At 47.3% G+C, this 22,310-nt stretch overlaps 1 protein-coding gene across 1 annotated transcript in view; it reads left to right on the top strand.

The window, feature by feature from the left end:
* The first annotated feature begins 2,229 nt into the window (after window positions 1-2,229).
* SLC22A18 (solute carrier family 22 member 18) overlaps window positions 2,230-22,310 on the top strand; it is a 72,554-nt gene continuing 52,473 nt past the window's right edge. The window contains exons 1-4 of the mRNA XM_068399418.1: window positions 2,230-2,412; window positions 7,866-7,963; window positions 10,616-10,761; window positions 12,758-12,890. Of these exons, the coding sequence (XP_068255519.1) occupies window positions 2,230-2,412; window positions 7,866-7,963; window positions 10,616-10,761; window positions 12,758-12,890 (560 nt within the window). The remainder of the gene's footprint in view (window positions 2,413-7,865; window positions 7,964-10,615; window positions 10,762-12,757; window positions 12,891-22,310) is intronic.

Raw genomic sequence — 22,310 nt, 5'->3', positions numbered from 1 at the left:
TCTTCCTTCTTCGGTAACAAATACGACTTCTAGGGCATTGTGAGTTGGGTCTGTTTGAGTGCTGGTATCACTGTAGGAAAGTCATTCTTTCAAGGTGCTTTTTTAGTGATGCTTTGGCTGAGTTTGCCAAAAGTTGTTTCTGTGCAGCCTCCAGTGATATGGTACCTGCCCCTGGTGAAACATCAAATCTTTGGTCTTCCCCCTCCTTCTCCAGAAGGTAGACCCTGGCAGCCCTCACCAAATCCCAGGATTCTGCGGTGACATGTATTGAATAAAAAGGTTCGCCCGGAGATCTTACAGTTCCCTCTCCCTGGGCTTGGTTGGAAACCTGGGAGCCCTGACAACCACTCCAGATCCAAGCCAGCAAATGTCTGTGTGGGTCCCTGTATTGATGTATCTGTGTCAGCCTTTGCAGCAAGTCAAGTCTCTGTTTCTGAACAGAGGTGTTACTAAATTAGAGGGACTGGCTGACATGGTCAATGATGGAACCTCAGGCTGGAGGTTCTGCAAGAAACATGAGAACTGGATCAACCAAAACTTCAAGGTTTTCGACAAGTTGAAAGTGGTGACATTTTGCCCCAAGCCTGGGGCAGAATATCCACCTGCATTAATGCCGGCTGCGGACTGAGTGGATGCGCAGCAACCCGAGCGTGAGGACCGCGGGTGATGGCGATGCTGTATGAGCCAATGGTGCATGCTCATCAGGACTAAGACAAACTATGTAATGGGCCATTTGAAGAGGAGCATGGCCAGGATGTCCAGGGAAGCTGTTATTCCCCTTTGCTTGGTGCTGGTGAGGCTGACCCAGTGTTGGGCCTCCCAGTTCAAGAGGGTTGTGGACAAACTGCATTGGACCAGGGGAGGGCTACCAAGAAAGTCAGGGATTTAGAGTACATCATCTTTGAAAGAGGTGGAGGGAACTGGGCTTGTTCAGCCTGGAAAAGAGGAAGCTGGGGTGATCTAACAGCCACCTGCAACTACGTAAAGAGCAGCTCCAGAGATGATGCAGCCAGACTCTTCTTGGTAGTGGCAGCTGATACCATGAGGGACAACAGCCTCAAGCCACAGCTTGAGAAATTGTGATTGGACATTAGGAAAAACTTCTTTCCCAGATACTCAGGGAGGGGGCAAATCTCTTTTCTTGGAGATTTTCAAAGCTTGTCTAGAAAAAGCCATAGCTGAGCTGATGTGTTCAAGCAGGAGGGTGGATGAGATCTCCTGAGGTCCCTTCCTACCAAAAGTCCTATGATTCTACAAAATGAGGGCATTGGGATATCTGCTTTCTTTTTCTCTTTAAAATAAGGATAATGCTTAACCAGACTTCCAGGCTTCAACAAGTAAGAAAACAAACAAATAAACCCCCAAGCAAAGAAGCAAGCAGACAAACAAATAAAACACTAAGTAAACAAGCAAGAAAACAAACAAAACCCCCAAAGGACAAATGAGTCTTGTTTATTTAATACCCCTGTTTGCAGTCAGCCTCATGATTTGTGTGGATTTAATACTTTTTTTTTTTAAATGTTTTTGGCATTGGCTGGTAATTTGTAGTCTGAGTGGAGACACATGTGAATATTTGCTAGCTCAGTCTCTCTATAAACTTGCAGCAGCACCTGGTGAAGAAGGGAAAATGGCTCAGCTAGAGGTGTAGATGAGAGCAACTCTAACTGTATGTAAGACCTATGCTTATTCCAGGATCTGTATAAATCTGCTGCAAGAAGCTTGAGGACTTGGAAATAGCTGTTCTGCTGTAAGCTTCACTTGGAGCCTCCAAAAATAAAATTGAAGTGCCTTTCATGAAGAATTAAAAGTCATCTCTTCTGAGCCACCAGAGGCAACCAAAGTGAAAGGAGTGAAACAGTTAAAGAGTTGAAGAGTTTGTCACGTGCTCTTGTTTGGGGCAATGTCCACTCTCACACTGCTGGGACTCTCAAGCTAGTCTTTGTTGTGATTGTCCTTGAAGCGATGAGCCCACCTGGGACAAGGCTGAAGAACAAGATCCATGGTTCAATGCGTGGTTGCCTTTGATCCTGCCTGGCAAGTAAGCAAAAGAGAGAGAAAAAAAAAAAAAAGAAAGAAAAAATAAATCCCTGGCATTCTGACTCAGCACCTTTCACACTGTAAGCTTTGGACTGTAAACACAACTTCCGCACCTTACCTGTGCTCCACGTTCCCAGCTAGAAAGCACCTTTGTGTCACTTTTCAGCCCATTGACCTGCAGTAAGTCGCTCCATGAGCACTATGAATGCAAAAGCCAGCTCTGGACATGAGGAAGAAGCCTCGGGAATGAAGAGCGAGACCTTGGGGGAGAGCAGACGCTTGGGAGAGATCAAGAGGGGACAAGTGATCCTTATTGCCTATCTGATTGCAACCCTAGAGCTGACCTTCCTCTTCATGCAGATGGGAGTCATGCCCGTAAGTATGGGTTGTCCTGCTTTACAGTATGTCTTGCCTTCAGTGCCAGGCTATGTAGTTTTCCAGCAAAGTCACAAGAGAGTTTCTAGCAGGAGACAAAAAATGTATTCCTACATAGCAGGCAAGCTGTGACTGTGTTCAGGGTATGCCCAGGCAGAAAAGCTGTTTTTTTATTTGTACTGCAGTAGCACCTAGAGCCCTTCCCTGGCCTGATGGCCCTAGGTCAAGCTGATGTAGTTTGTGTCTACTTGCTTGCAGTGGGAGAGTGACCCAAAAAGCAGGCAGCAGAAATCAGAGATTTCAGGTTAGAGATAGGTTTTCTGAGGGTGTAATAAACCAGCTGTGAGTGGGAATCATTGCTTCACTTACTGGACTCTTCCATCTGGTATCATAGAATCATTTAGGTTGGAAAAGACCCTTAAGATCATTGAGTCCAACCATTAACCTAACACTGCCAAGTCCACCACTAGACCACATCTACATGTCTTTTGAATACCTCCAGGGATGGTGACTCCACCACTTCCCTGGGCAGCCTGTTTCAATACTTGACACCCCATTCAGTGAAGAAATTTTTCCTGATATCCAACCTAAACCTCCCCTGCTGCAACTTGAGGCCGTTTCCTCTTGCCCTGTCACTTCTTACCTGGGAGAAGAGACTAACTCCTGCCTTGCTACAACCTCCTTTCAGGTAGCTGTAGAGAGTGATAAGGTCTCCCCTGAGCCTCCTTTTCTCCAGACTAAACAACCCCAATTCCCTCAGCTGCCCCTCATAAGACTTGTGCTCTAGACCCTTCACCAGCTTTGTTGCCTTTCTTTGGACACACTCCAGCACCTCAATGTCTTTCTTGTAGTGAGGGGCCCAAAACTGAACACAGTATTCGAGGTGCGGCCTCACCAGTGCCGAGCACAGGGGGATGATCACTTCCCTAGTCCTACTGGCCACACTATTTCTGATACAAGCCAGGATGCTGTTTGCCTTCTTGGCTACCTGGGCACACTGCTGGCTCATATTCAGCTGGCTGTTGACCAACACCCCTGGGTCCTTTTCCTGCTCTTGTGGGCTCCTGGATTGATGATACACATGTTCACCCCTGTTTCTGGTGAGCCCATGCCTCCTGGGACATCTCTTCGCTGGTTTTGCACCTCCGTGGGCAAACTGCTCCCTATTCCTAGGGCTAAACCAGCCCACAGTGCCCTGAGCCTGTAGGTTGAGAGAGAGTTTATTTATGGGCCCAATATGCAGAGCTGACCCCCATCACAGGGAGGTCTGCAGTCTGCCTGGAGCCCGAATCAGGGATATCACCAGGAAACTCCCCAACCTGGTGAAGGCCACAGACTACTACCCCCTGCTGATCTTCCAGACAGGTGGGGAAGAAGCTGCATCCCGTAGTCTGAGGGGGATGAAGAAAGACTACAAGGCCCTAGGACGGTTGGTGAAAGAGTCTGGGGCACAAGTTGTTTTCTCCTCCCTCCTTCCATTTTCAGGTGATGACGTGGGATGGAATAGTAGGATTCTCTCTATAAATGCCTGGCTACGAGACTGGTGCTACAGGCAGGACTTTGGGTTCTTTGATAATAGCTGGTTTTATAAGACACCAGGCGTGACAGTAATACATGGGAAAGGTTTATGTCGTAGGGGCAAAAGGGTTCTGGGACAGGAATTAGCAGGGCTCATTCGGAGAGCTTTAAACTAGATTCGAAGGGGGATGGGGTAGTAGCTGGGCTTGCACCACTGGGGCAACGCTCTAGTGTTGAGGTAGACCAGGAGGCCCCCCATCCCCCTGGGGTGAAATCGGTGTGCTCAGCTCGCTCCCTGAAATGCCTGTGCACCAATGCACGCAGCATGGGGAATAAACAGGAGGAGTTGGAAATCCGTGTTCAGTCGGGGGGCTATGATCTAGTGGCAATTACAGAGACTTGGTGGGACACCTCGCATGACTGGAATGTGGTCATGGATGGCTATGTCTTGTTCAGGAAAGACAGGCCACTAAGGAGAGGTGGTGGAGTTGCTCTTTATGTGAGTGAGCAGCTAGAATGTATCGAGTTCTGTCCAGGGGCAGATCAGGAGCGAGTTGAGAGTTTGTGGGTGCGAATTAAGGGGCAGGCTGGCAGGGGTGATACTGTTGTGGGTCTCTATTACAGGCCACCAGATCAGGATGAGGAGGGTGATGAGGCCTTCTACAGGCAGCTGAGAGCAGTCTCTCAATTACAGGGCCTGGTTGTCCTGGGGGATTTCAACTACCCTGATATTTGCTGGGAGGGCTACTCAGCCAGCCATCCTCAGTCCAGGAGGTTCCTCCAGTGCATTGATGATAACTTTCTGATGCAAATGGTGGATGAGCCAACTAGGAGAGGAGCGCTGCTGGGTCTTATCCTCACTAACAAGGAGGGTCTGGTTGAAGCAGTGAAGGTTGAGGGCAGCCTTGGTTGTAGTGACCATGAGATGGTAGAGTTCAGGATCTCATGTGGCAGGACCAGAATAGCTAGCAGAATCACAACCCTGAACTTCAGGAGGGCCAACTTTGGCCTTTTCAAGCAATTGCTAGGGGAAATCCCATGGGACAGGGTACTAGAAGGTAAGGGGGCCCAAGATAGTTGGTTAGCATTCAAGGACTGCTTCTTCCGAGCTCAAGATCAGAGCATCCCAGCAGGTAGGAAGTCAAGGAAGGGTACCAGGAGACCTGCATGGTTAAACAGGGAACTGCTGGGCAAACTCAAGTGGAAGAAGAGGGTGTACAGATCGTGGAAGGAGGGGCTGGCCACTTGGGAGGAATATAAGTCTGTTGTCAGAGGATGTAGGGAGGCAACTAGGAAAGCTAAGGCCTCCTTGGAATTAAACCTTGCAAGAGAGGTCAAGGACAACAGAAAGGGCTTCTTCAAATACATTGTAGGTAAAGCCAACACTAGAGGCAATGTAGGCCCACTGATGAATGAGATGGGGGCCCTGGAGACAGAGGATAAAAAGAAGGCGGAGTTACTGAATGCCTTCTTTGCCTCTGTCTATACTGCTGGAGGCTGTCCTGAGGAGCCCCGGAACCCTGAGGCCTCAGAAGAAGTCAGGATAGAGGAGGAATCTGCCTTGGTGGATGAGGGCTGGGTCAGGGACCAATTAAGCAACCTGGACATCCATAAATCCATGGGCCCTGATGGAATGCACCCGCGGGTGCTGAGGGAGCTGGCGGAAGTCATTGCTAGGCCACTCTCCATCATCTTTGCTAAGTCGTGGGCAACGGGAGAGGTGCCTGAGGACTGGAGGAAAGCGAATGTCACTCCAGTCTTCAAAAAGGGCAAGAAGGAGGACCCGGGTAACTATAGACCGGTCAGCCTCACCTCCATCCCCGGAAAGGTGATGGAACAACTTGTTCTTGATGCTGTCTCTAGGCACATCAAGGATAGGGGGATCATTAGGGGCACTCAGCATGGCTTCACCAAGGGGAAGTCATGCTTAACCAACTTGATAGCCTTTTATGAGGACATAACCCAGTGGACAGATGATGGTAAAGCTGTGGATGTGGTCTATCTTGATGTCAGTAAAGCGTTTGACACGGTCTCCCACAGCATCCTCGCAGCTAAACTGGGGAAGTGTGGTCTGGATGATCGGGTAGTGAGGTGGATTGTGAACTGGCTGAAGGAAAGAAGCCAGAGAGTGGTGGTCAATGGGACAGAGTCCAGTTGGAGGCCTGTGTCTAGCGGAGTCCCTCAAGGGTCGGTACTGGGACCAGTACTATTCAATATATTCATTAATGACTTGGATGAGGGAATAGAGTGCACTGTCAGCAAGTTCGCTGATGACACAAAACTGGGAGGAGTGGCTGATGCACCGGAAGGCTGCGCTGCCATTCAGAGGGACCTAGACAGGCTGGAGAGTTGGGCGGGGAGAAACTTAATGAAATATAACAAGGGCAAGTGTAGAGTCCTGCATCTGGGCAAGAACAACCCCATGTATGAGTACAAGTTGGGGACAGACCTGTTGGAGACCAGCGTAGGGGAAAGGGACCTGGGGATCCTAGTGGACAGCAGGATGTCCATGAGCCAGCAATGTGCCCTTGTGGCCAAGAAGGCCAATGGCATCCTGGGGTGTATTAGAAGGGGTGTGGTTAGCAGGTCAAGAGAGGTTCTCCTCCCCCTCTACTCTGCCCTGGTGAGGGCGCATCTGGAATATTGTGTCCAGTTCTGGGCCCCTCAGTTCAAGAAGGACAGGGAACTGCTAGAGAGAGTCCAGCGCAGAGCCACAAAGATGATTAAGGGGGTGGAACATCTCCCTTATGAGGAGAGGCTGAGGGAGCTGGGTCTCTTTAGCTTAGAGAAGAGGAGACTGAGGGGTGACCTCATTAATGTTTATAAATATGTAAAGGGCAAGTGTCATGAGGATGGAGCCAGGCTCTTCTCAGTGACATCCCTTGAAGGACAAGGGGCAATGGGTGCAAGCTGGAACACAGGAGGTTCCACATAAATATGAGGAAAAACTTTACAGTGAGGGTGACCGAACACTGGAACAGGCTGCCCAGAGAGGTTGTGGAGTCTCGTTCTCTGGAGGCATTCAAAACACGCCTGGACGCGTTCCTGTGTGATATGGTCTAGGTAATCCTGCTCCAGCAGGGGGATTGGACTAGATGATCTTTCGAGTTCCCTTCCAATCCCTAACATTCTGTGATTCTGTGATATGGGAGATCGGTGTAGTTGACCACCATTCGATTACAGGGGGTTTGGGGACCTGGGTGCAGAGCATCTATCAGGGAAGTGGGCAAGATTGGGGCACCTCCACACCATCTGGGAGCTGAACTTGGCTGAGAGTTTTAAACAACTCTTAGCAGATGGCACAAAATGAAAACATGAATCAGAAATAGCGTTCTCTTGAGCATACAATTTTAAAAGATAAAACCACAAAGGACTGTCGTTCTTCAAGGTGTGCATCTGTGGTTTTTGTGAGCTTGGGTTGTGGGTGTACCACCCAGATTATAAGTAAAGGCAATATTTTGCCTATATTGTGCTTGCGTTGGTTCTGGCTTGTTCAATTAAACAACAGCTTGAGACCTTACCACAGTCATCTCCTGGGTGGTGTCGGGCTGCCTCAGGTGCAGGGTCTGGAGGCAGGAAGGTTACTTAAAATATTCCTCATCCCCCTTAGCAGTACCTGAATACCTTCAGCTGTGCTGGACTGCAAAGGTAAAGGGTGGTTCAGGTTTGTCACCTGGTGCAAAGTTGATGGTTTTGATCACATCCTGCTGATCTTCATTAGTGGATGGTGTGGGATGGAGGCTTTTGGTCTTTATTAAGCAGCCTGTGTCTAACCCAGTGAAGATTTCATCTGTAGGTATGGGGAACTGAAGGAAGTGCTTGTTTGGAGCTGTAGTCCCCTTCACACAGACATTAAGCTCTGTATTCAGAAATATAGTATACTTCATTTCCCCTAACCTGTTGTTTTTTGCTTTTTTTTTTTTTTTCTTTTTTAGTACTTAGCAAAGAGCCTAGGTTTGGATTCAGTGGGGTTTGGCTACCTCCAGACAACCTTTGGTGTCCTCCAACTTGTGGGAGGTCCCATTTTTGGAAGGTAAGTGAGAACAATTCTCATTACCCTTTTCATGGCTGAAAAAGGCCAGGCATTTTTATACTTTAATAAAAAATCATTATTATAAAAACCATTATTATAAAAAAACCTGTTCTGGTTCGTGGTCCTGTTGAAATGTTTGAAGACTTCATAAATGGACAAGAGGAAAATAAATACTATAATTAGAAATACCGCAACATAGAAGTGGCCTTTATATTAACATAGTGATGTTTTAATGGCACACGTTTTAAGTGTAACAATATACTGGGAACAGGCTTAAACCATCAGAGTCCTCAGAGCCCAGATCCTAACGGCTTAATCCTGCAAACGTTTTATAGCCATGTGTAACCTTAGAAATGTCTTGTGACTGGAAAACCTAAAAAAAGAGAGTATTTATTCATGTTAAGTAGAGTTGTCAATGAAAATAATTGAGGGTCATGTTATTTCTACAGTTGAATCTCACTGTACCTACATCAGTGTTTAGTACAAAGCTAGACTTGTATGCATCTTTAAGAACTGATGCATCTATAAGCTCATCTGTCAGAATAAGAAAAGAGTGGAAAAGACTCAGGTTTTCTGTCTCTCTACTCTATGGGACACATGCTTCTGTTCCTAATGAAATGTGAATGGCCCAAAAAAAATCAAGTGGTGGGGGAATGCATCCCTAAAAAGCAGAAAAAATTCAAAAGAGCAGTGTAATCCAGTGACAGAAAACTAAAATGAGAAAATCTAGCTTTTCTTCTTAGTCCTGCTACTATCAACAAAGTAATAAATGGGTACGGAGCTGGTGTGTGCCTCAGTTTTCCTGCATGAGATTTACCATTCTAGTTGACGTAGACTGTGAGCTCTACAGGATCCTCTGGTACGTGGGGTGTAGCACTTCAAGGATCTGATCTCTTAAAGCCCTTGGACACTACCATAATACATATTTTAAAATTAATAACAGTAACATTAAATTCTCCAATGCAGCTTGAAAGAAAACACATTCCTAAGAATGGAAATGGTGCAAAGAGCCCAATTTGAATGCTTTTTCCAGTAATATACAAAACCAGAGTAATATTTCTATTCTGAATCTTGTGCCACCTGAAATCTGGTTTTCCTCTGTGCATGCCATTCACTAAAGTCCAGAAGAGATGCTGAAGGGAAGGAAAACAGCAAGTCAGAATCCATCTGGGTCTGGACTCCCACTGGTTGTAGATAGGATAGAAGTTGTATATTGCCAGATTGAAGCCAAAATTTGCAATGTAGGTTTGAGATAAAAAGGATTTTCCTAAATGTGAGGCTGCTTTGACCTTAGTGTAAAGGTAGATGAAGAGAAAATTGGAAGGAGGGGGATAAGAGAGAGAAAAATGTGTAGCTTAGGTCAGCTTTCCTTGTTCTTCTTGTTTGATGCTCCTAAACAGCCATGAGAAGATGAAGCACTGAATTTCCTGTTAAGTAACAAAACCAAAAAAGCCCTGGACTACGTGGTGAATCATGGTCTTTAGGTTACAAACAGCTAATACAAACTTCCCTGACTTTCATGTAAACAGCAAAGTTTTGTCCTGTACCTCTTCCTCAACACAAACCACTTTAATGACTTACGCATAGCTTGCTTTGTAGACTAGTCTTGGCATTTTTGGGGAGTTGTTTCTTTTAGCATAAGTACAACTAATTGCTATGCAAGCTAACGTTTATCTGCTAACTGTAATATGCAACTTCGATAAAATGAAGGAAGGAGAAATTGGAGTGAAAAACTCTATCTAATGCCTAGTTTATGGTAATCCGAGTCCCAATTTCTCACAACCCCATCTGTGGTACTCTTGGACTTTGTCCAACTTAGCTTTTTAAAGTACCTTGAAGTTGAATAAAACCTGAACCAAAACCTCTTCTGGGTGTTTTGTTTTTTTCCCTCAAATAGAAGCAAATCTGAGTCACTATTGTGAAGTCTTTATTGAACCTAAATAGAAAGCTATCGATTTATTTTCTTTAAGTGGTACTGAATGAGAAACGTTGCTTTGAATATCCTATGGAAAGACATTGGAATAACTTCTATTGCCATTGAACCTGATTAAAAAAATTAGCTAGCCTGTTTCCCTGGTGTGAACCAACTATAAGAGTCACAAAGTAAAATTTGAGGGTGCTGTGTGCTCTGAAGTGATAATATTGAATGAGTTACTGAGCTGAGCTGCTGTAACTGCCTCTGCCTGTGGCTAGTCTTTAGCAGCTCTGAGATAAATCACGTCTATTTGTTGAAATGGCAGTGGAAGGGACTTAAGCAAGCACATGTTATCTTGTGCTTATGAGGGGTCTGGAGACAGGCCGAGTGGTGGCATCTGACTATGTGTTCCCCTGTGACACCAAAGTGTCAGTGCCTGCATTCCCAGGTGGTCAGCTGATACTTCAGCGCTAGTCCTTGCATTTCTCCTCCAAGAAAGGCTTCCAGTTTTGGGGAGTTTGTTTTAGGTTTTTTGCAAGTCAAAGTTTCGTATTGCTAGTAGTCAGCAACAAAGAGAGCTGACCCAGTGAGCTGAGCTCTGAATATCTAGTCCTCTTTTGGGAACAGAGCATTTCACATAAATGAGAGTGAGATGTCTGTGCAACTCCATCCACCTGGGTGCATCACACTTGTAATGACCTCCCACTTCTGACAACCTTGTACCATTTCTGTACCAGGTTTGCGGATCAATTTGGTACCCGAGCTGCCTTAATTCTCTCCTGTGCATCCGGAATTGCCTTCTTCCTGCTTACGTCCATCTCCACCAGCATCCCTCTCCTCTTCCTCTCCAGGCTGCCATCAGTGTTCATGCATGGGCTACCAGGTAGGGTTGGTCAGGGCTAAGTGACATTCCAAATTGCATTTATTGCTTGATTCATCTCTTCTTGCTCATGTTGCTGGAAGTCAACAGGCTCAACAGCATGAAGGAAGAGAGGAGGAACATTTGATGGTTATCAGGGGTGAAATGGTGAGAATATTCAGGTGTATTCAGAAGCAGCAGGTGTATTGATTATGGAAAGCAGCAGGAAAGCAAGGCTGGTAGCCCATAGTCTCAGGTTCACCCTCCCATATTATCTTGAGCAAATTGCTTGGACTTCACCATCCAGATGCTAATTTCCAGTCACCTGGGATCTCCCCGGTTAGCCAGGACTGCTGATAAATGATGGAAAGTGGCTTGGTGAGTACTTCCATCAGCTCTCTCAGTACTCTTGGGCGGATCCCATCCGGCCCCATAGACTTGTGTATTTCTAAGTGGTGTAGCAGGTTGCTAACCATTTCCCCGTGGATTATGGAGGCTTCACTCTGCTCCCCGTCCCTGTCCTCCAGCTCATGAGGCTAGGTACCTGGAGAACAGCTCATCTTATTACTAAAGACTGAGGCAAAGGCAGCATTAAGCACATCAGCCTTTTCCTCATCCTTTGTCACTATGTTTCCTCCTGCAACTAGTAAAGGATGGAGATTCTCCTTGGCCCTCCTCTTGCAGATGACACCAAGTTGGGCGGGTGTGTTGATCTGCTTGAGGGTAGGAAAGCTCTGCAGAGGGATCTGGATCGATGGGCCGAGGCCAACGGTATGAGGTTCAACAAGGCTGAATGTCAGGTCCTGCACTTGTGTTGCAACAACCCCATGCAATGCTACAGGCTTGGGGAAGAGTGGCTGGAAAGCTGCCTGGTGGAAAAGGACCCGGGGGTGTTGATCGATGACAGGCTGAATATGAGCCAGCAATGTGGCCAAGAAGGCCAATAACATCCTGGCTTGTATCAGAAATAGTGTGGCCAGCAGGACTAGGGAAGTGATCGCCCCCCTATGCTCGGCACTGGTGAGGCCACACCTCGAATACTGTGTTCAGTTTTGGGCCCCTCACTACAAGAAAGACATTGAGGTGCTGGAGTGTGTCCAAAGAAAGGCAACAAAGCTGGTGAAGGGTCTAGAGCACAAGTCTTATGAGGGGCAGCTGAGGGAATTGGGGTTGTTTAGTCTGGAGAAAAGGAGGCTCAGGGGAGACCTTATCGCTCTCTACAACTACCTGAAAGGAGGTTGTAGCAAGGCAGGTGTTGGTCTCTTCTCCCAGGTAAGAAGTGATAAGACGAGAGGAAACATTGCGCCAGGGGAGGTTTAGGTTGGATATCAGGAAAAATTTCTTCACTGAAAGGGGTGTCAAGTATTGAAACAGGCTGCCCAGGGAAGTGGTGGAGTCACCATCCCTGGAGGTATTTAAAAGACGTGTAGATGTGGTGCTTAGGGACATGGTTTAGTGGTGGACTTGGTAGCGTTAGGTTAATGGTTGGACTCAATGATCTTAAAGGTCCTTTCCAACCAAAACGTTTCTATGAATACTTGCTGGCAGCAATGCCAAACTTCTCAGCGGACTTCTTGCAACCAGGATGTTTTGTAGGAGATCTTTTCACTTTCTCCTTATAAAATGAGTATATTAGTCAAAATGAAATGTAGTTACAAAAATACCTTCCATTACCCACCAAGCTGTTCTGCTTTAGTCAGCCTTTCCTAGATGTTTCTAGTAAAAACCATACGACAACCTTTAGCTGCCAGAAGTCCATGTAACTCACGCAAGAGGACTCAAGTTGATAGGGTGTTAAGCCTCCTCTTGCCACTTGTGAAGTGGTTTATTTGAGTGGTTTGAGTGTTTTGTTTCACACAACTGATGGGCTGAACCAATTCCACTCAGCGGTGTGCACGAGCATTTGCCCTGGTGTTGCAAGGACCATTTTGTGGCAGGCACTGTTTCTGTGGCCTAAAAATTTATACCTGCTGCTCAGACCCTGTGGCAAGCTGCTTTCAAAGGATTTGTTTCCCTGCAGGTGCTCAGAAGTTTATTACAGACCTGACTACTCCTTCCCAACGTGCTGATGCTTTGGGGAAGCTGGGTCTTTGCTTTGGAATAAGCATCATCATTGGTTCTGCCCTGGGAGGTGTCCTCTCCACCAAATTCGGGTGAGTGGCACACTTGTTCGACATTGGCCTTGTTGCAACCATTGAGGGAGCTGCTAAGGAGTATTTTGCTTCTCCCCAGCTTTTGGTTATATCTTACTGCTGGTGGCAGTAGAGGATCGTACCAGAACTCAAAATTTCGCTTTCCATACTGCTACAAAGAACTACTCCCACTGTTTTTAAGGGAACGTTGTCGAAAATCTCATCTTATCTCTACTTAAATTGATTTAAAAACAAGTTTAAGTGGGAAATGGAGTCTGTCTGTCTCTTGGTTTGGAGCTGAGTGTGCTGAAAAGCAGCACGTATTGCAGCACTTGCTTTTAAGAAACAGTGTTGAACAACTGAGAAAAGGAAATCAGGAGCAGTGTGAAACTTGTGGGGAAATTGGTGTGCTTGGGGAATGCTCAGTATAGAGCAAGACCTTGGGAAAGGGGAAAGCAAGCTTGGGACAGTGAGGGGAAAAAAGTGAGGAGATCCAGCCCTGTCACAGCAAGGTGAAGCACATGCCTGCCGCTTCCCTGTGTGCTTTCCACAGCCTGGCATGTCGTAGCAGGCTGCCACCTTCTCTTATGTGCTGCAATAGGAAAGGAATGCCTGATTTTACTGAATTTACGGGTCTCTGTTCATTATTAGTAAAGGAAGCTCAAAAGGTGTGGTGTGTCAGAGAACTTTGCAGGCAGGGAAGTGCATGTGGCTGTAATCTTCCTGGAAGATTCCCCAGCATTTCTCTGGTGGGGAAAAAAAAATCCCTTGTGAACTTTCAAGCATTTATTTTGTTCTGCTTCTTTTATTAGGGACACTTGCTTCTGGAGATTCAGGTTAGCATGGAAATAACTTTTTTCAACCTTTGTGAGCATTATAGCTGCTCTACAGCGTAGGATAGAGGTTAAAAATCATTAGGGAAAGCTCTGGTTTTCAGGAGTTTGCCTTGTCCTGGAAGGGATTAGTGTTGCTGGCAAGTGTCAGTGTCCATCAGGTGTCACAGCCAGCCTGCCCACCAGTGCTGCTTGCAGCTGCCTCTCACCGTCACCGCGACCCAGGGCCACCTTACCAGCCCATGTCCCACCCCCCTTCATTCATACAGCGATGTGATCTCATTAAAAATCAATTTTCATGAACTTCAGGCAGCTGAGTCAAGTGTCATTGATTTTTTTCATGATCCTTTTCCTAGTGCCATATGCACTGCGGACTGTATATGGTGCTATGTCACCCAAGCATTTTGCATAGGGCACACCCAGTTATGGCACTGGGCATTGTGCATTGCTCTCTGAACCCCATTGTGCGTCCACATGCATCTAGGTGCTGCAGTGATGCTACTTCGCATCTCAAATCTCTCCAAAGGTTAATTACGTAGAAGACTTCAACCTTGCTGCTTCAGGGAGTAGCTCCTTTGTCTGCAGCAATTGATTTGACCCAACACTGCCAAGGTACAGCAGCAGTCTCAGGAATTTTGTTCTTCTTATCACTTGAAACCTGAAAAGGTTTTCCTTAATTCTCTTGTGGTTGGTGCCTATTCTGTGTTGGCTTAATTGGTCTGAGGCTGGCTAGGAGGATTCGTTTTGTAGTTGTTATATGGTTGCAAAAAGTGAAAATTGGGGAGGTAATAATATTAACTAATTCAAGATTTTAAAGTATTTATAGGTGTTGCTGCTGAGTGATTTTTTTTTTAATTATTATTATTTTTCATGAAATATGGTGACTGTGTCCACTCTGTGTGTTGTCTAAAAGTAAAGGTTACCTCAGTTCTCAGCTTAATCTGTGGTTATATGCCCATATTTAAACATCAACAATCAAGTAGCATTGTTATCTAGCAAAAACTTATGGGGTTTCACTTTCCAGCGTGTGCATCAGTCGCTGGTTTATAGAAAAATCAGCAGTGGGAGAGAATCCCCTGCTAATTTTAGTTAATTAGTTAGAGACACTTGAACACCGTCTGGCTTTTGGATGTCAGGGCTCGATGCTGTCAGACAAGAGGATGTTCCAGACTCCCCAGGTTGCTGCTTATTTTGAAAACTCCTGGCCCTGACATTTTGTGCCTGCAACATAACACTAGAAAAGTGAATGTTGTCTGTAATTATGTGAAAGTAAAGGACCTGCATCTGCAACACTACATAGCTTTTGGCTTTCCCCTCGCAGAGGGCTGTTTCCCTTGTGTCCGGCAGAGGGCAGCTTTGGCTCGCAGTTCCTGCTCGGCCCCCGAGCATCCCATCCCATCGCGGTGGCTTTGGGGCCGCTCTTCTGCAGGACGAGGGAAAGCAGCCTGTCTGCTGGCAGCATTTGGTTTTCTTCACGAGGATCTGTGCATCCTGGCCTCTATTAGGAATAGTGTAGCCAGCCGGTCTAGGGAAGTGATCGTCCCTCTGTACTCGGCACTGGTGAGGCCACATCTTGAGTACTGTGTCCAGTTCTGGGCCCCGCACTTCAAGAAAGATGTTGAGGTGTTGGAGCGAGTCCAGAGGAGGGCGACCAAGCCGGTGAAGGGTCTGGAGGGTCTGACCTACGAGGAACGGCTGAGGGAGCTGGGGTTGTTTAGCCTGAAGAAGAGGAGGCTCAGAGGTGACCTTATTGCAGTCTACAACTATCTGAAGGGTGGTTGTAGTGAAGTGGGAGTTGGCCTCTTCTCCCAGGCAACTAGCGATAGGACAAGAGGACACAGCCTCAGGCTTCGCCAGGGGAGGTTCAGGTTGGACATTAGGACGAATTTCTTTTCAGAAAGGGTTATTAGACATTGGAATGGGCTGCCCAGGGAGGTGGTGGAGTCACCATCTCTGGATGTGTTTAAGAAAAGACTGGACATGGCACTTATGCCATGGTCTAGTTGACATGGTGGTGTCAGGGCAACGGTTGGACTCGATGATCCCAGAGGTCTCTTCCAACCTGGTTGATTCTGTGATCCCTGTGGAAGCATGGTAGGGGTTCCCATTGACAAGGGACAAACCCCAGCATGCTGGCAGGACCCGTCTGGCCACCCTGACGTGCAGAGAGTTGATTTGATTTTATGAATAGCAGCTCTAGGCTGAAGGACTGCACAGGGGAGGCCACTCTGGGTGTTTTGTAGCCACCTTTGCTCTGACACTGTGCTTGGCTCCCCTGCCAGGTTTCTGTGCAAACCTTGGAGGAGCAATCCACCTATTTTCAGTGTTTTGGCTGAGATTGATGGTGAAGGGTAATTCAGCCCTGCGAGCAAAGACAGCTCTGTGCTGTGAAACAGCCCCTGGAGCATCCCCAGCCCCTCTGGCTGTGTCTGCAGCACTGAACTGGAGGGAAAGGAGTGGATGTCGCATTATGGACGTACCCAAGGCTCTCTGGCCCTGTTGCCATATCCCACAGACTGACTTAATCATCCCTCCCTGTTTCCCACATTTGTACAGGAAGGCTCCACCTGTACTCGGAGCTGCGTAATCGCTTCCTTTTTTTTTTTTTCATAGAAAAATGACCGAATCTCCTTCCTTTGAAAATAAGCCTTTCTGCCATGTCATGGAAGAGCGAGGCTGGAGATTTTTGTCCACTCTGCATTCTTCGCTCTCCCTCACCACAAAGTTGGCCAGCGTTCCCTCTCTGTTGTTGACAGCATTATTCATATGTTAGTAGTGGTTTGTATACAAGAGAGGGGATAGAAATCAGTCCCAGTTCATCAGCTGATGTCATTTTGGTATTATTCCACTGTATTGCATTTACCATTGATGTACTTGACCTAAAGAGTTGCTCTTTCGTTGTTTTCATTGTTGGAATAATATTTATCAACCCTTATTTATTAAGGGTTGACATGGGAAGTTGAATGGCTTGTTCTGATTTGCACAGGATTTTTTGACTCTTGGATCCTGACCTCTGCTCCTAAGCAGTAGCCACCAGCTCCAGCCCTTCCTCTTCCTCTGTCTGAAGTACTACACTTTTCCCTCATGTTTTACAAAACTTTGAATGAAGCTGTAGTGAAGGAATAGTGACTTTTACTCAAACCTGGACATGTTTCATCTGTGAAATGTGGCTTTGCCTTTTGCAAATCGAGGACCTGCTTGCCAGCTGGCTTCACCCTGCTGAATTTAATTGCTGGAGACCTTGCTCTTACTATATAGCCCTGTCCACTCACCTCTGTACCAACACATGTGTACAGCTGTGCAGAACATGCTTTCTATGGGCAGGGTGATGGTGAGGCAAATTTACACCACCTGAGGATCAGGTATAAGCCAATTTATTAACGCAAGCAGTTGTAATCTTAACCATTTGGAAAGTGTTTTCATATTTGTATGCTTTTTTTTTAATTGGTGTTTTCTGGTCATTGATCAGTTGTATCAGGATTGTGGATATAAAATACCTAGCTTGAAAATGACTCCTGTAGTTCAGCTGAGGTCTCCAGGTTCCTGGTGAGTCTGCAAACTCTATCACAGCTCATCCACAAAAGGTGACTAAGAAAAGGACCTCTGTTTGCTCTCTGCACATGTTCCCCCCTCCCTGTACACTTACTGGAAAGCTGTTAGGGGACCACAGGCTGCAGGTGACTGTGGACCCCTGGACAGAAGTGATATGGTGTTTGCAGTAGGCTTTTGTGGCAGCGCTGTGGGTGAAGGGTGAAAGGAGAAGGGTGGATTAGTCTTCAAAAGTGGAAAGATGAGCCTAGGTTGCTAATTACAGAGATTTCATCCTTTCTTCTGGAACTATGATTAATTACATTTGGCTTCTTTCTTCTTTCTTTCTAACAAGGACGTACAGAAGCTTTCCTGCATGACCCAAGATTTGTTTGCTCTTTATGGACAAGGAGAGGTTTCTTCATTTTAGTGACTCAGCTTTAGGCTTAAATCTCTTGCAGCAATTATTCTTTTGAACTTGGGATTTTCCTGGCCAAACCCCTTTCGTTTCTTATTTAATATTGTTACAGCAGGCTTGGGGGATAGTTTTTTTTCCCTGGCTCTGCTATTATTCTTCTTCCTCAAGGGGAAAAGAAAGAGCTTGTTTGCCTGGAGTAGAGAATTGCATTTCTTTTCAATAAACCATTTGAACAATGTCCTCTGGCAGGGAATTTCTCATCGCTTCGTGGCAGAATGGAAAGACTGTGGGTGTCGAAATGGCTGAAAGTTGGGAGCTGGGAAGGCGAGTGGGAACATGGCAAAGGGTGAGAGCATTGTGCTCCATTTTGGGACAAAGCAGGGCATTCTGCTGCCAGGAGCTGCTCCTGCTCCCTTCCAGGAGAAACCGTGGTACTTCTTTGCCTGGGATGGTGTTGATCGGCCAAGCAGCATGGATCAGTCACACTGCTACAGGCGTCGCTTTGTCCATTGTATCAAGAGACTTTGGGGAGAGGGAGGTGGTGTCTGCTTGCCAGTAAGTCATCCATGAGCTGCAGCGTGGTCTGTCACCATTGGTTGAGCTCTGTGGTGCTGTGGGAGAGATGGGGCGGGGATAGCAGACAGGCTGTTTGTCGAGGGATTAGGATTCCCTAATCCATTAGGAAGGCCTCAGTTGTGGCCTTCTGTGAAAAACAAAACAAAACAGGATCTAGAGATTCTTTTTCTCATTTACTCTGCATGACAACAATCTTAGTTTTGGAAGCCATGGTCCCAAAGATTATGTCTGTAAGGTCTGTTAACCGAGTCTGGATAGTGGATCACGCACCTCATCCTTCCACAACTTGGTTGTTCAGAGTTCAGGTCTAGGGCACTTTTCTCCTCTCTTCCACCCCCAGCACCAGACCTTTCTAGTTCTGATGGCTTGTTTAACTTATTCTTGAACCTGAGAAATGCTTCCATGCACTTTGGGTGGAGCTCACCTAATCTTAGATACCTACAGTGGAGACAGCCACACCTAAATTTGCTGTTCAGGCTCTGTGTGGTTGATGGAGAGGCACAGGCACTTCTATAGCATCATTTACCTCCTCATGAAGTAGGCCTGAAACAGCTGAGGCAACAGTCTGCCTCACAAGCTTTCTGCTTGCTTAACATCAAAGTCCCAAAGCACTATCTCTGGCCATCACCACATTGTACCTCTGGTCACAGTCCTGGAGTTTGATGCTGGATCGTGAACGTACTAGAAGTCACCAGGATGCAGGTCATAAGCAGTTTCTCCTGTCTGAGTTGCCTTTATGGAACAGACAGGTCTGCACCAACAAGCTCATCCCCAGCCCTTCCTTTCTGCAAACCTCTACCTGATACCTCCTACCACTCCTAGGCCACCAGTTTTAGATTTGGATCCACTGGCTTTCACCTATTTACACATTGGAAGACCACACTGACAGTGCAAAGGTGCCCTTGTTCCCCCTTCGCACACCTTCACTAAACCTGGCTCTTCCATCCTCTCCCTCCAGCCCCTGGTCTGAACTTCAGTGGAGGGAGGCATGATAATGGGGCCAAGAGCTCCTCTTTGGTCTTTCACCCATAGGTGGGGCCCTTTCTCAAGGGAGGAAGAGTGGGGTTTGGGGACAGGAGCCAGCAGCTCATGGGAGGGAGAGCCTATGCCTTGTGGCTGCCCTCATGGGGTATGGCTGAGAAGGGCTGGGCTTGGGTTGAGCTAACTGGATGCTGTTGGCAGCCCCTTCCTCAGCCTTGTCAGGAGCTCCCCACTTTCCTTCAAAACACTCACTCCCACTTAGCTTTCGGCAGGGATTTGGTGGGAGCCTTGTGAGTGTGGCTGTGCCGGCTCACAGGGTATGTCCACCTGCCCCTTCTCCCCACAGCACCCTCCTTCCTCCCAGGCATTTCTGCCCTTTTAGGTTAGCTGCTTCCTCTTTCCAGGGAAACCGTGATGAAAAGGCATTTAAAAAAAAAAGGGGGGGAGAAAGTGTCCAGAACTTGCTCACGTGGCTGGTTTGTGCTGCTTGGATGGAGAGCCACGGTTTGGGGGCTGCAGGGGGTTGCCTTGCACCAGAGCCATGGGAAGAGGGGCTTCTGGTATGGTTTGCCTGGTGTCCCTTTGTGGGTTGACAGCGGTTACCCTGGCAGACAGTTAGAAAGTAAAGAGGGGGGAAAAAAAGTATCCATGGGGGAGCTAAGGAAGTTTCCCTGCTGCTTTCTCCAGCTTTCATCGCGCCTGTGCACCGGGGGAAGCTGCCCTGCCTTGCCGCCCCATGCCTGGAGTCAGAAAGTGAGGGGGTGGCGGGTGAGCGAAACCCTGTTTTGTGCGCGTGGTGGTTAGATCGCAATCGAAAGCGTGTTTGTGAAGTTACCTCTGCTAAACAATTATGGATGTTTGAACACCGCTCCCCTTGGCCGACGCTTTGAGAGCGCTGGGTTTCTGTGCGGCGCGGTGCCCTGCCTGGTCAGTTGTTAGCTGTGTTCCTACAAGGTTGTGTTGATTTGTCTTGTCAAGCCTGGCTTAACAGCCACAAGTAATAAATGAAAAAAATGGAGGGGAAAAAAAAAAAGAAAAGAAAGAAAAAAACAAAGCCCCAAAATGGGAATTTTGTGGAAAGGCACAAGGTATTTTGTGTCTGGCCTCACTAGCAGAGGCAGCGTTGGAGGGCTGGATATGACCCTCGCTGTGCAGGTTGCACAATGAGGCAGTGTCTGCTCATGACTCACTGAAGCTTCATCTGCTCTTCCCACTCCTGGAATATTTCATGACTGGGCAGCAAATCCAGCAGTATCACTGGGGATCAAAATCTGGGGAAATACTGTTTTCTTTGTTAACAGAAAATAGAAAGCACAGAATAGCCTGTGGTTAAGTCCCTGAATTGGGATTTGGGACTTGGCTCTGCTGCAATTTTCCTGTGACGTGATTAAGTCATCCCATCCCTCTGCACTGGTGTTCCTCATGCATAGTCTGGGACAATGAGACTGTTTTTCCTTCCCTCTCCCAATACATTTACAATATTGCTATTTACATTATACAGCCTTTGGGTTACAGACTCTCTATCACGGTGTGTGCTCATGCAAATATCTGCTAACTTGGGGGAACGCATCCAGTTTTTCCTGGACGTATCTTCTTTTTCAGACCCTGGCATCCTGGGCAGGCAGAGTCTTTGTGAGCACAATTCCTATCCCATATTTTTGGACCCCTTCCCTTCCCTTTCTTTTCTTCTTTTTTCTAAGTGGTTTATCAAAAGCACGTGCTAGCCTTTTACTGTTTCAGAAAAGCAGTAGAAAAAAACCAAGCCCAGCCAGCCATAGAGTGGGGGAGTCCCAGAGGATGGGGGCTGAAGTTCAGGGCTTCAGAGCTGAGCCCAGCAAGAGCTAGCAGAGGGACATGGAGGGCAACGTGGGGTGGCGTAGCCTTCCTCTAGTCATGCACGCACATGTTTATATATCCAGCTCTCTCCTTTACGTCTCCTAATCCTTTAGATTCAAAGGGTCATGCTTATGTTTCATTCTGATCTGCTTCAGTGAAGGAACCCAGCCTTGCGATGAGCTTGGGGCAGGAAGGATGTGGTGCTTGTGTGGGAAGGATGTCATACAAGGGAGGGAGGGAAGGTTGGGATGAATGGAAATTTGCAGATTTGGCATGTGAAGGGTGGACTGGGAGAAGTCAGGACTTCTGGACCTGAGCTCTGCAGGAGAAACACTTAATGCTTTTAGATGTATTGGGGCACCTGGGGCAGCAAGATTGGGGCATCAAGGGGCTTGGGCTGGAAGGAAGTAACATTTCCAAAACGGACCTTCATTTGCAATGGGAGGAACAAAGGGGACAGCACATGCACTTCTGCTGCTCTCCTCTGTTTTCCTCCTGCCTGAAATGTGGCTGCTGTAGAGGACTGGTGAAAAAACAGCCCTCGTGGAGGAGTTTGGGGTTGGGCATTAGACCCTTCCCAGTGCTCCTCTTGGCCTTTGCTGCCGGATGGATGGGATGAGTGGGAGACTGTTGGGTGGATGAGGAGGTGCAACACCTTGTCATCACAGGGTGCCAGTCCACCACGGCCCCGGGTCAAGGCCAGGCTGCTCGGATGGGGTGCTCAGAGTGACACAAAAAGGGTGTGACCTTTGCATGAACTATACCAGTTTCCGCGGCCCCACCCAGGGTTTTCATTTCATTGCAGTGTCTTTATGAAACCCTGCTTGAAGCCGCTCTGCCAGCCAGCGAGAGCCAAAGGTATGTGAAGCATCCAGGCAGTGAAAGCAGCCAGAGGGCAAAGGAGTTTCTGAATGGCCATCTCCAGGCTAACCCCAGCACTTGTTGGGGCTTGTCTCTTTAACCTGACAAATCATGGGTTATCCGAGGGAGAAGGTATTTCCAGCATCAGAAACATTCTCCGTAGCATTCAGATTGCAAGCTCCGGACCACTCGTCTGAGCCCTGTGCTGTGGCGAGTGGTGCAGCAAGTGCCCTTAAGCACCGCTGGCAAGCAGAGATGCTGATCCAAGAGGAGGGCAATGCTAATGGTGTGATCTGAGAGGCCAAACACCATAGTGAGGTTCTATCAGTTCATGAGGCATAGCACTGTGTTGAGCCAGCAGTGGGTCTGTGCCATAGCACATGCAGAAGCACTCCCAGTTTGCCCAGC

This window comes from Nyctibius grandis, chromosome 4 (assembly GCF_013368605.1).
Source record: "Nyctibius grandis isolate bNycGra1 chromosome 4, bNycGra1.pri, whole genome shotgun sequence".
Lineage (NCBI taxonomy): Eukaryota > Metazoa > Chordata > Aves > Nyctibiiformes > Nyctibiidae > Nyctibius > Nyctibius grandis.
The sequence above is the reverse complement of the archived record's forward strand: the minus strand, read 5'-3'. Positions and strand labels throughout refer to the sequence as shown.